Source organism: Ruditapes philippinarum, unplaced genomic scaffold (genome assembly GCF_026571515.1).
Source record: "Ruditapes philippinarum isolate M1 unplaced genomic scaffold, ASM2657151v2 ctg854_1_1_1_1, whole genome shotgun sequence".
In the NCBI taxonomy this organism is placed as follows: domain Eukaryota; kingdom Metazoa; phylum Mollusca; class Bivalvia; order Venerida; family Veneridae; genus Ruditapes; species Ruditapes philippinarum.
Window position 1 is genome coordinate 44273 of NW_026851665.1, and position 12071 is coordinate 56343.

Below are 12071 nucleotides of genomic sequence, written 5' to 3' on the forward strand. Positions count from 1 at the left end.
AACATAGAGATTTTAAATTTTCGTGTATTCGTTTTTGTATTTGCCCTTTAATGTTAATGTTGTTCAAATGCTTTTAATTTGATTAAATTAAGTCTAGATTATTAGATTCACTTACTCAACATTTAGTTCAAATTGTGATGGTTTTAATAAAATAAATAAATGAGACGTGTCACGACAAAACCAACATAATGGGTTTGCGACCAGCATGGATCCAGACCAGCCTGCACATCCGCGCAGTCTGATCAGGATCCATGCTGTTCACTTACAAACCCTATAACAAGTAGAGAAACTGATAGCGAACAGCATGGATCCTGATCAGACTGCGCGGATGCGCAGGCTGGTCTGGATCCATGCTGGTCGCAAACCCATTATGTTGGTTTTGTCGTGACACGGCTCAAATGTATTCTCAATTTGCCTTGGTTGTTTTTGAATACATACGAGTATATGAAAAAACACGGGAGAATGAAAAGTGTTATTATTTATTTTGCAACAAGAATGACTTAATTTGTAATCTCTAGATTGAAGATATATGACAGTTGTCTGATAATGTAATGTTCTTTACATATAAGTGATTATAATAATTGTTAATTAACCTCTTTATTAGCATCACTTTATGACTACGTTTAACATGAAATATTTGAAATCGAAATAAATCAATACAAATTTCAAACATATACCATATTAAAATATAGATTAAATGTAAAGTATACCACACAGACACTTGGGGTTTGGAGCTCAAAACGCCTTTAAAATCCAAATAAAATGCATATTTGTCAATCCCAGGACATGTACTGATCATATATATCAAAAAATCTTAATATATGCCGTTTTGAAAAAAAATCATATTTCAACAACTATAATAATACACTATAGATGTTGAAATATGAATTTTTTTCAAAACGGCTTATATTAAGTTTTTTGATATATATATGATCAGTACATGTGCTGGGATTGACAAATATGCATTTTATTTGGATTTTAAAGGCGTTTTGAGCTCCAAACCCCAAATGTCTGTGGTATACCATATTTGGCTTTACAAAATTAACTATGACCTAAATTCAAACTGATAATATAGGGTGCACTATTTAGTACGTTACTTAAATATGCAAACTAAAATCAACATGTTTAGTGTATAAACAGTGTCATATCATCAGTAATCATTGGATTTATTAATTAAAGGTAAATCTCGTAACATTTCAAAATGTTAATTAGATATATTGCGTTATAGACATATATGTACATTAAGACAGCATTTACATGAACGTGTGTGTTACATGTGTATTAAATGTAATATAATATAGTAAGGCAATAGCACAATAATAATTTCTGAAGAGTGTTTTCACTATTTTTATCCATATGATTGTATAAACAGTAGTCTAATTTAAAATTTGATATACATGAACTAGTATTTGTCTTTTGATAACTCGTCAGTTGACAAGTATTTGAACACATAAAATGTCATTAGCAATGCTGTTTTGTGTTTTACATATATTACAATATATTTCCTACATTTGTTAACAGTGTACTTTACATGTCTAAAAATTGTTCTCTTAATCTCTTGTAAAAGTGAAAAATGTTTCTGGATGAAAAACTTCTTGTAGATGAATATATAACCTTAAACAAATTTATGAATTGAATATTCTTGAAAGACAAAAGAAAAGAAATTTGACTTGTTTTCTTAGGGAAAATAACAAAATATCTCAATGAAATCCTTCTTATAGATGACTATATAATGTATGTACAATGCATAATCAATTGAATGTTCTAGAATGACCGAAATTAAGACTTGTCAATGCAATAAAAAACCTTGCCAGATAAATATATTAGGATAATTCATTACATAAAGTAATAAGTTTAATTCATCAGATAAAGTAAATAGGATAAAAGATGCAACTAAAGCAATAAATGAACTATACCTTTACATTGCAATGTTTATGGCGATATGATTTGAAACATGTATTTAAAAAGTGGATGAAATGCAAATGTTTCCAATGATTATTGCAGATCTGGTCAGTGCTAACTCGTTGGAACAATGCTAACTTTAATCAATTTGCAAGACGTCCTTTTGGCAGACCACAATAAATCATGGTTACCCCATGTAATAGAAATGCTTGTTTATTTAATGGTCATCTTCTTCATCGGATGGTCACTGTACCACGTGACTAGACTAATTTTACCGGACAACATCTCCGAATACGCCTTTGACTTTGTGAAAACCATGACAATATGTGCTTATTCGCTTGGGATGATTCTTGTGCGGATAAACTTCGGAGATATTTGGTTTATTCTAGTACTGGTTCCCCTCATAATATTAACAGTGATAATGATCCCTGGAGAAGCAACTCCTGTCACAATTTGGGTGCAATATTTTCACAATCGACTTAGTTTATTGCTGGCTGTTGTTAAAACAGTAATATTAATGACAGCCGGTGTAGCTGCTTTCTGGATAGGAATTTTAGTTTTAAAATCAAAACTGCATAATGTAATATTCGGTTTCAATTACTCGACGAATCTTCCATCTACCTGCTCGTCGGCACTTAATGTCCCTCTTTATCAAGGGTTTATGTTAGAGATGATAGCTGTTATGTACGATTCATGGTTTGTTGTGCAAAAACTTTCACCGAACTTGTTGTTAGATGCCGCTTTTAAAGTAACTAACACGGGATTGCTAGTCATTGCAGGTAAGAGTTAACTATGATATGTTACAGTTTCATTTTTAAATTTAAGCAGCGGTAACAAACGTGATATTATCAGTTCATATTTGTTTAATGTTTGATCAATTGAAACAGCAACAACGAACACCAAAAATGATTTTATGTATTTCTCAATATCAAATATATGTGGCCTGTTGTTCAGGCACTTTGAAAAGTGACATTCGATGACATCAAATAATTCAATTAAAATATCTGAAAGGTATAAATACAATTGATGCGTTCTTTGAACTTTGCTTTTTTTCTCTTTCAATTGTTAATGTTTTGTTCTTATTGTTATCGTCGTCGTCGTCGTTGCTGTTGTTACATTTATCTGATCATTATAAGAGCTAATATAATTATCCCCTAATTATTATTGTGCTCAATCTGCATGTTAGTAAGTTATGTATAAAGCACAATTCTGTTTTCAGGTTCACACTTAACAGGTATGTTTATGCATCCACCAAAAGCATCAGGTCTTACATTCGGATGTGGACAGACTTCAAACATCAACCATATTATTGTGTATTGGATTGGGCCGTTGGCCGGGGCTTGGTTAAGCTCGAAACTACAGAAACGTCTTCATTTGTCATGGAGCACAAATGACGTAGCACCAGTAATGGGTCATAAGTCACCTGATAAAAAGATAAAGCAGAATAAGAAGAGACATTATGAATAGAAATGAGGGTGAAATTACATAACATAACAATATATACAGATATAAACAAAAAAGCGTCTTATAGTATTCATTAATAGCGTCAATCACAGACTAAATAATAGGTATACATTTATTGTTACGTGCACTTTATATACGTACAAATAAACAGAAAAGTGATTGATGTTGCCCCGGGGCAGAGACATGTTGTCGATAATTATTAACAAGATATTTGTTATAAACTTCCTAAAATTCATTGTATATATGAGCATCGGTGGTTCAGTGGTAGAATGCTCGCCTGCCACGCGGGCGGCCCGGGTTCGATTCCCGGCCGATGCACATGTTTTGGTGAAAATTCTTTATGTTTATCAATCAATATTGTTGCACAACATAGGCTACTGCAAAGCTTTCCGTAAGTTAACATAATGCTTTTATTAATGCTTAAAACTACAGAACATATATTCATTCACGGAGACGGACGCAGACATATAAGTTCGTGCCGTTATTGCATAGTTTTTATTTGTTTGGGTCGCCAGACCAAACAAATAATGGTAGCGAAATTTCAGACTCTGATGCTGTTAATTCCAAATGCCGAAAGTAGTCCGCTTTTTTTGAAGCAGTTACTTCCCTTTATATGTACACTAACGCCGGAAAAATCAGGGGAGATCACTGCGTAAAGATGGTCAAATGACAGGCGCATTAATTTTCAAGCAAAATAGTTTCCGAATGGTCGAAGGTTTCTAATATTGTTTTATTCTTTATAGATATACATGCTTATAGTAAGCTCCATAATTATTTACCCTTGTGTTAAACAACAGGTTTAGCGTCGAAATAATAAGGGTTACAAACCCTTATTTAGAATAATATGGTTTTCTTAAGGCCGGAAGCATATAACTTCAACGTGGCCGAGGGGTTTGCGCGCTCGCTTAGGAAGCGAGAGGTCTGGAGTTCAAATTCACTTAAGGCAACTTTTTTTTCAAATTGTTTAAGTCAAATAAACATTGAATTGAATATCATTGTTGCAATTAGTCTTATAGCCAATTTACTACAATTAAAACGCTGGAAAGCATTGGTGGCACTATACAAAAACAAATTGGTTTATAATCTCACAACCTTCAACTTTCTGACATTCTGAGACCCAAACAAATTCAGCGCCTTCTGTGCATTGATTATATGTGTAACTAAGGACGCAATGTGTAAATGACTGGCTGCAGAAACGGTGATAAACAGACGCTTAATTTTCCTAAATGGTTTAACTCATATTCTGAAATATTATAGATATCGATTTTCGCCATACCTTTCTAATATTTCATTTTATTTAAACTGGTATCATTAGGCTTTTTGTACAGTAACCTATAATGACTCAATTTTACACATGACATAAATGTGCTTAAACATCAAATAAACAACGGGACTGAAAACTAAACGAATGTGAATATTATGTAGAACTTGATCAAGAATTTTGCTGTACATTTAATGAATCACATACTTATGTATAAACATACTAAATTAAATTCAAATAACTACAGGAGCCAAAGCAACAACTCGGAGTTTCATTTTCACAATGCTAGCTATGGTGCTCTCAGAAGAAAGTATGTCCGACAGATGCCCGCAGGCTAGGAGTATTTGATGGTGCCATGATTTGTATATATATTTTTTGTTTTGTTTAAAGGCACATTTTTTAGGTAATCTTGACCTACAGATTTGCCTGATTTCGTGGCATATTACCCAATGTAATTACTCGGGTTAATACGATGTATAATGTATATAGAGATGCTCACGTGTCATAAGTATCAGCCGGTGTGCGATGATTGCTTCAATCTGTATATAAAATACGAATTTTGGCTGCCGATTGATAAGTGCAATAGCTCGTTGTTTTCTGTGCTAGATAATATCAGGCGCATGGCGCTTGATCAAGAAAAATGACCGACAGATGTCCACGTGGTATGATTGTAAGCTAGTGCAATGACTTGTTCATTTTGCGAACAAATTTGGAGAATTTTGGAGAGAAAAAAAAACTGTTTTCTGGAGGCATTTGTGCGAATGTGTTGCATGTTGGTCATTGCAATAACTCTATATCTTTCAGTCAAGAAATAGTAAGCACATGGGGCTTATCCAATAAATATGAAAGTCAGTTGCCCACGTCAGATGGGTGTTAGATATTGCTATGATTTGTGTATTCTGTATGTAAACTTCTATCGAGCACCTGGACAGAATCAACGATGTTCTTTAAGCTAGCTAGATAGAAAGAATCCAAAGTCCTGGTCGGGATTCGAACCCACAACGGTTAGGGACAAGTGGTTTGAATACAACGACATTAACTTCTCAGCCACGGTAAAGAATCGGATGCAATCGAATGGAGTTCCTCCTTATTTGGCCGCAACATTTCCTCTGCCACCGACTGACGATTTTTAGATTTTTTTACTTGAAAAATGTTATTTTTATATAACTTCTATAGTTTTAAAGGTATCTACCTCAAACTTCAAATACTTATTCATTGTCATCAATTACATATTATGTGACAAGGTTCATAACTCTTGAAGCAATATTTTCAGAGTTATCTCTCTTTGAACTTAAGATTTTTTAAAGAAATATTATAACTTATTTACTTTTTAAGGTATCTACTTTAAATTTCAAATATATATTTCTTATCATTACACACATGTTGTGTGACAAAACTCTAGCGTGACTATTTCCAGAATTATTCCACCTTGAACTTGGAATTTATGTTAACAAATGTATTTTGTTTTACTATAACTTAATACATAATTAGACATAATTGATTTTTCTTTCATAGTTTTGTCTTCCTTACTGTGTCCAGTATTTAATTAGTCGAGCTTCCCTGTCTCCTGTGAAAGCTCTTGTTTCATCTAAACTACCTTATCTAGACTTGACTTTTTGTTGTAATGTTTGAACTTGGCCCATTTCCCGCTTTGTAAAATGTTCAAATCGGTTCTGTACAGGTTCTGAATAACCATGTTTGATAAATTTAAAACTATATAAAGATAAAGCAGAATAAGAAGAGACATTATGAATAGAAATGAGAGTGAAAAAAATATAAAATATCAATATAAAAAAAGCGTCTAGAAGTATACATTAATAGCGTCAATCACAAACTAAATAATAGGTACACATTTATATTATAAAAAAAAACAACGGGGCACTTAAAATGTACAACTATGACATATTGTCGATAATTATTAACATAATATTTTTATCTACGAGACAAACAATATGCATCGGTTGTTCAGTGGTAGAATGCTCGCCTGCCACGCGGGCGGCCCGGGTTCGATTCCCGGCCGATGCACATCTTTTGGCGAAATTTCTTTATGTCTATCAATCAATATTGTTACTTTAGGTTTCAAATACCGTAGTTACAAAATCAGGTATAACATTGCTATTCTATATTGCTGAAAAAAACTTCCCGTGGGTAGTGCCCTCTAAGTTAACATGATGCTTTTATTAATGCAATAACTATATCTTTCAGTCAAGAAATAATAAGCACATGGGGCTTATCCAATAAAAATGAAAGTTAGTTGCCCACGTCATATGGATGTCAGACATTGCTATGATTTGTGTATTCTGTATGTAAACATCTATCGAATCAACGATGTTCTTTAAGCTAGCTGGATAGAAAGAATCCAAGTCCAGATCACATCGGTTAGGGGCAAGTGGTTTGAAGACAAAGACCTTAACTACTCAGCCACGGAAAACAATCGGATGCAATTGAATGGAGTTCCTTCTTATTTGGGCGTAATATTCCCTCGGCCACCGGCTGACGATTTCTTTCATACAAAGACATCTTTTTAAACAAGCAAGAATGCTTGGTCGGTAAATTGAGACGTATATAATTATGATAATCATATTGACCCGCAAATTTGCAATCAAACACTTCCAGCTCCCGTACCAGACGGGAATCTCTAATGCAGGCGTCACACTGTCCCGAATTTGGCATCAGATGGACACACGAATAAGGAAATGTTCAAATTCGGATCTGATCGTAATAACATCGTGCCATTCGTGAGGGCATCTTTTGCCATCGTATGATCCCCGGCTAAATATTTCAAGCTCCGGCAGCAACTTCGTGAGCGGTTCCAAAATCTTTGGCATGCCAAAAAATTGCCCGAAGACATTGCGAAGGTTCATTTTCGTGTTGAAATCGTATGTCAATTTTGCCCTTCGTAAGGCTGTCGTGAAGCCATCTTGTCAAATCGTGTAGTCTTCGTCTTTTCTTCGTGTGGTCATTGGTGCAATCTGGCATTTTTAGCCTCAAGAAGACAATACGAAGTAAACACGAAGATTCCCGATAGTCTTAAGAAGGGAACACGACTTCGTGAAGCACCCGCAAGACCGTCGTGTCACCATCGTATTTTGGTACGATGTCATCGAGATGGGACCACGATGAGGCCGAAGAAAGCAATTTTTAATGGCTCAAGCGTTGCATGTTTATCATGGTGGACATATAAACGGCTAGACCATCTTCCTCATCTGTCACTCTTGCACATCTCTACAGAGACATCAAAAGATTCCATTATTTCCAATTAATTTGCAATTATTTACAGTTTATTTCCTGGAGAATTGCATGCTTTGGTGATGAGTCAAAGTGTCACCAAAACAGTATGAAATAACAAAGACGTGCATCTGAGGAATAAAGAGGGGTGCCGCCTTGGACTGGTCAGCAGCATAAGTACTACTGGGGAGTTTAAACCGGTTAATGGTGCACCAAACCTCACTCTTAGCCCACCATGTTCTTATAAACGAGACGGTGTAAATAAAATGAATCCCCGCGAAGTAAATTTATAACAGTTGTTATGGTTTCAAAAGGTAAAATAAGTAAAACACCGAAATGATCATGTAGATACATATAAAGGAATACCCATATGACCATAACAAAAGTACTCAATATTTTAAAGGAAGACAGAGTAGCAAAAAAAATCACCTACAAGGGTCCGACGAAGCAAGGCAGAAGACGAACATTAAGGCAATTCAGTCCCAAATGGCATTAAGAACTGTCCATCATAGAGTATCCAAATTGGTCCGTCAGATGTAATCAAAAGAGGAAAGGACCAACTGTTAAAGTGTTGAACACTAAGCATGCGGTATAATTGGTCCGTCAGATGTAATCAAAAGAGGAAAGGACCAACTGTTAAAGTGTTGAACACTAAGCATGCGGTATATCTAAAAAAGTATGGTCAAAACCGCTTTTGGTTAAACGTTAATAATTTTAGTAAAGGCCACAGAAAAATTACAATGACATCTCCATTAAAATCATTTTTAAATCACTAATGAATTTTGAGATTAAATCAAAGTTACGATTGTAAAATTTTGTAAAATATTTACGTAATTTATAATAGCGGTAGCCCTTATTGAGTAGCTTGCTAGTAATGAAAATATAAGGCTTGTTAAAATCCTTCACGTTGCTAAAAGCCCTAGCAAAGATACATATACCCCGTCAGATGTTGCATGCGGTACGTCTCCATCTTAATGTGGATAGTTTACTGTACCATAGTCAAAGTAATCACTTTTATCATAGATTTTTGTGTGAATAGAATTGTTTTTTGATAGTAATATGAAGAGCCAAAATAAAGTTTAAACGAAGTTTAATTAGCTCCCGATACTATCTGCAACTGAAGTTTGCCGCGGTTGGCCGTGAGTTGTATACCAACTGAAGGTGAAGGTCACTTGACGCCTTCGTAACCACGTACGAAGGCAACGTACTCAAAATACGACGTCGTGTACCTATCCTGTGACCTTCGCGTGTGCTGCTGGTAAACTACTTGGTACAAAATTGCATATTTGAGGTGACTTCGTGTGTGTATCGGATGCGATCTCGTGACCTTCGGTAGGAATCGTGTGTGACTCGGATGCGATCGCGTGACCTTCTGTAGGAATCGTACTTGTTTCGGCTGTTCAGAGACTGTCGACCAATTTCGGGGCTATCTTCGCACGAAATTAAAATTTTCATATTCGTATGCCCTTCTTGTGTCAATTTCGGGACAGTGTGACGCCTGCATAAAGATATTGACAGACACCATTTATTCAGACGTATTGTTACACATATTTTATATATGTTTGATGAACTTATCTATTTTACTAAAAAAAAAAGATTCAAACTCATTTATCACAATAAGCGATTTCAAGCAAGTCGTCCATTCTCTTTCAATGTTTCATAGAAAAAATGAATGCTACATTAATTATAGATTGACTATGCCCAATGTATCTAGTGAATGCAATGATTTTGTGGAGGCGATAGTGATCTATCGCAGGATTGAAGTCACTTTGCGCTCGCCCAAGAAATATGGCTGCTGTGCGTCTTTTGGCCAAGGATTAATTGATTAATTGATTTTGTACATGTACATATATAGATTTTATGAATTTTCCTGAAAAAGACCATTTTCTTGAGGCAGTCATGACCTACTTATTGGTCAAATTTCGGTTCGAATTGGCTAGTGCAATACCCAGGTATCTCCCATTCACGACAATATTAGGCATATGGCGCTCGCCCAAGAAAAGAAATTTAACTAGTAACAACCAAATGTCCGTGTGACACGAGTGTTAGACTGAGCTTTATTTGTTCGGTATATAAATTATTTCTATTAATTTTTGTGAAATAGCCATTTTCTAGAGGCAGTTGAGCCCTTACTCGTGGTACATTTCATAAGTCTACGATTTTATATTATCAAATGCCATTGAGTACTTTTTGTATTGGTTTCCTGTTTAAATTGAGCACCAATTTTTTGAAAGACAGCAGAGCTATGTCATGACTAACTAGTAAGCGTTTGTTATTTTTTTTACGTTTATGCTCATTCATATAAATACAATCAAAACTACATATATTACATGTACAGTCAAAACTGTCTTAAGCAGCCAGCCAAGGGATGCAGTCATTTTGGCTGCTTAAGACAGGTGGCTGCTGAATGGAGGATCCAGTTTTTATCCAAATAAATTATTCATTTCTTTGTAAAATAAATCTGATTTAAATATAAATAAACCAGTCTGATTCATCATCATCATCATCATCATCATCATCAGTTTTTAACCATTTACAAACGTATGCTATTAATGGTTTAACATGTACACACTCCTTCCAACATATAAAGCTTTACATGAATGTTACACAGATAAACAAATGCACTCACGATTTATTATGTCAATAATTGAAACTATTTATCCCATAAAAATATCTTCTTGCACAATGATTTAAAATGCGTAATATTTTCTTCACAAAAAAGTATGACAGTTTCTTTTCAATAGAATATTGTGTAAACGTAATCAAATATTTACGGGATGCAGCTTGATGTAAATGGTAAATAACTTCAATTTTGAAACTTAATTTAAACATAATTCATTTCAAACAACAGATATTAATAATATATATGATATATCAATAAATATATTGAAAAAGGGATAAGAGCCGAAACTATAAAGTTATTAACGGTCTCCTCGTATCATTTTTTTCTAAATAGTAAATTATGACACTATTTGTGATATTGTTTGAACAATGAAGTTGATTTTTAACAGATTTGGAATGTAAAACGAATTCAGAGAATCAACATAGTGGAAGTTGCAATTGTTCAAAAGACCATATTATAAAGAAATGCTTGGATAGAATGACAAAGAAGTTTGACAAAATTCATTCGGATAGGTCAAATAGCAAATTATTTTGTTTATCTAAGCTCATGGAATCGGTTAATTTCACGCATGTATAACTGAACTGTTTGAACGTCTTTGAGACTAAATAACATGGCTAAGATTCTGGTCTCCGTTTAGTAAATTATGAAGTGTTGTAGACTAGTAAAGATATTAAAGATATCATCAAAGAGTCGGGAGTCTGATATCATTATACATGAATAGAAGTGACACTCAAAGTAGAAGTGGTGGTTACTCCCCAGGAGGCAACATTGACAGTTTCTCCTCGGACAGTCAGCAATTAAAGTGTAAAAATCTGGACAAAATGTTATCCTTCGGAACCATTTATAACAACAAAATACATGAAATTGCAGACTCGGTTTGTTCGAGTCTGTTCAGGAGGGATAATGATAAAGTGCAACATTCCTCACGCCCCCCTAAAACCGACTTGAGCGGTACTCAATTTTCAACACTTATTGTGCTGGAATCAATGATCCAAAAGGACCAGAAATTAAATGTGACATTTTATGATAAAGATTTTTTTCTGAATTATGTAACATTGTATTTGAACAATAATATATAAGTGGTGAGAAAGTTACATCTGGATATAACCATTGTATCGTTGGAATAAACAATTAAAATAAAATATATTTGTATCAGCTTGACTGTGATGAAAGGTTGATGCCTATTTCCACCATTCTTTCAATTAACAATCAGTGGTTGTAAACTTGTCTCTCAGAGAGCCAATTCAATATTTGTAATATTTATTATGTTGACTATGCTGTGTCATTAGGTATTAAAACCAGTTATATACTGTTTAAAAAACGAAAATGCCAGAGTGGTTCAATATGCCGACTTCAAATCTCATATGCTGGTATGGACTTAGGATAAAAATATCCGGCTATATTAGGGAAAGTTGATGGGTATCCGAGATAACTAGTCAGGACTAAATTTCTAAAATTTTAATTCATAAGCTCCAGATATTTATTCCAGATTCCTCTGTATTTAACGCTTTAGTGATATACATGCATATCTTTAAGAAAAGAAACGTAACTTAATGGACTCTGGAAATTTTCCTCCATTCAAAGAATCCCCAA

At 34.3% G+C, this 12071-nt stretch overlaps 1 protein-coding gene and 2 non-coding genes across 3 annotated transcripts; all 3 read left to right on the plus strand.

Annotated features, from left to right (window-relative positions):
• The first annotated feature begins 1057 nt into the window (after positions 1-1057).
• Positions 1058-3503, plus strand: LOC132735957 (aquaporin-11-like). The gene is made up of 3 exons (XM_060723000.1): positions 1058-1179; positions 2005-2681; positions 3122-3503. The coding sequence occupies exons 2-3, from the start codon at positions 2033-2035 to the stop codon at positions 3367-3369; spliced, it is 897 nt and encodes a 298-aa protein (XP_060578983.1). The 5' UTR covers positions 1058-1179; positions 2005-2032; the 3' UTR covers positions 3370-3503.
• Positions 3504-3613: 110 nt separating this feature from the next.
• Trnag-gcc (transfer RNA glycine (anticodon GCC)) lies at positions 3614-3684 on the plus strand. Its single transcript has one exon. It is a non-coding gene; the product is annotated as a tRNA-Gly (tRNA).
• A 2897-nt stretch (positions 3685-6581) lies between these two features.
• On the plus strand, positions 6582-6652 carry Trnag-gcc (transfer RNA glycine (anticodon GCC)). Its single transcript has one exon. It is a non-coding gene; the product is annotated as a tRNA-Gly (tRNA).
• Positions 6653-12071: the final 5419 nt, after the last annotated feature.

Excerpts from the sequence above, each read along its gene's own strand:
- LOC132735957 (XM_060723000.1), top strand. The coding sequence starts at position 2,033 with ATGCTAACTTTAATCAATTTGCAAGACGTCCTTTTGGCAGACCACAAT. Across the intron at positions 2,682-3,121 it reads GGGATTGCTAGTCATTGCAG|GTTCACACTTAACAGGTATG; the intron begins GTAAGAGTTAAC and ends TTCTGTTTTCAG.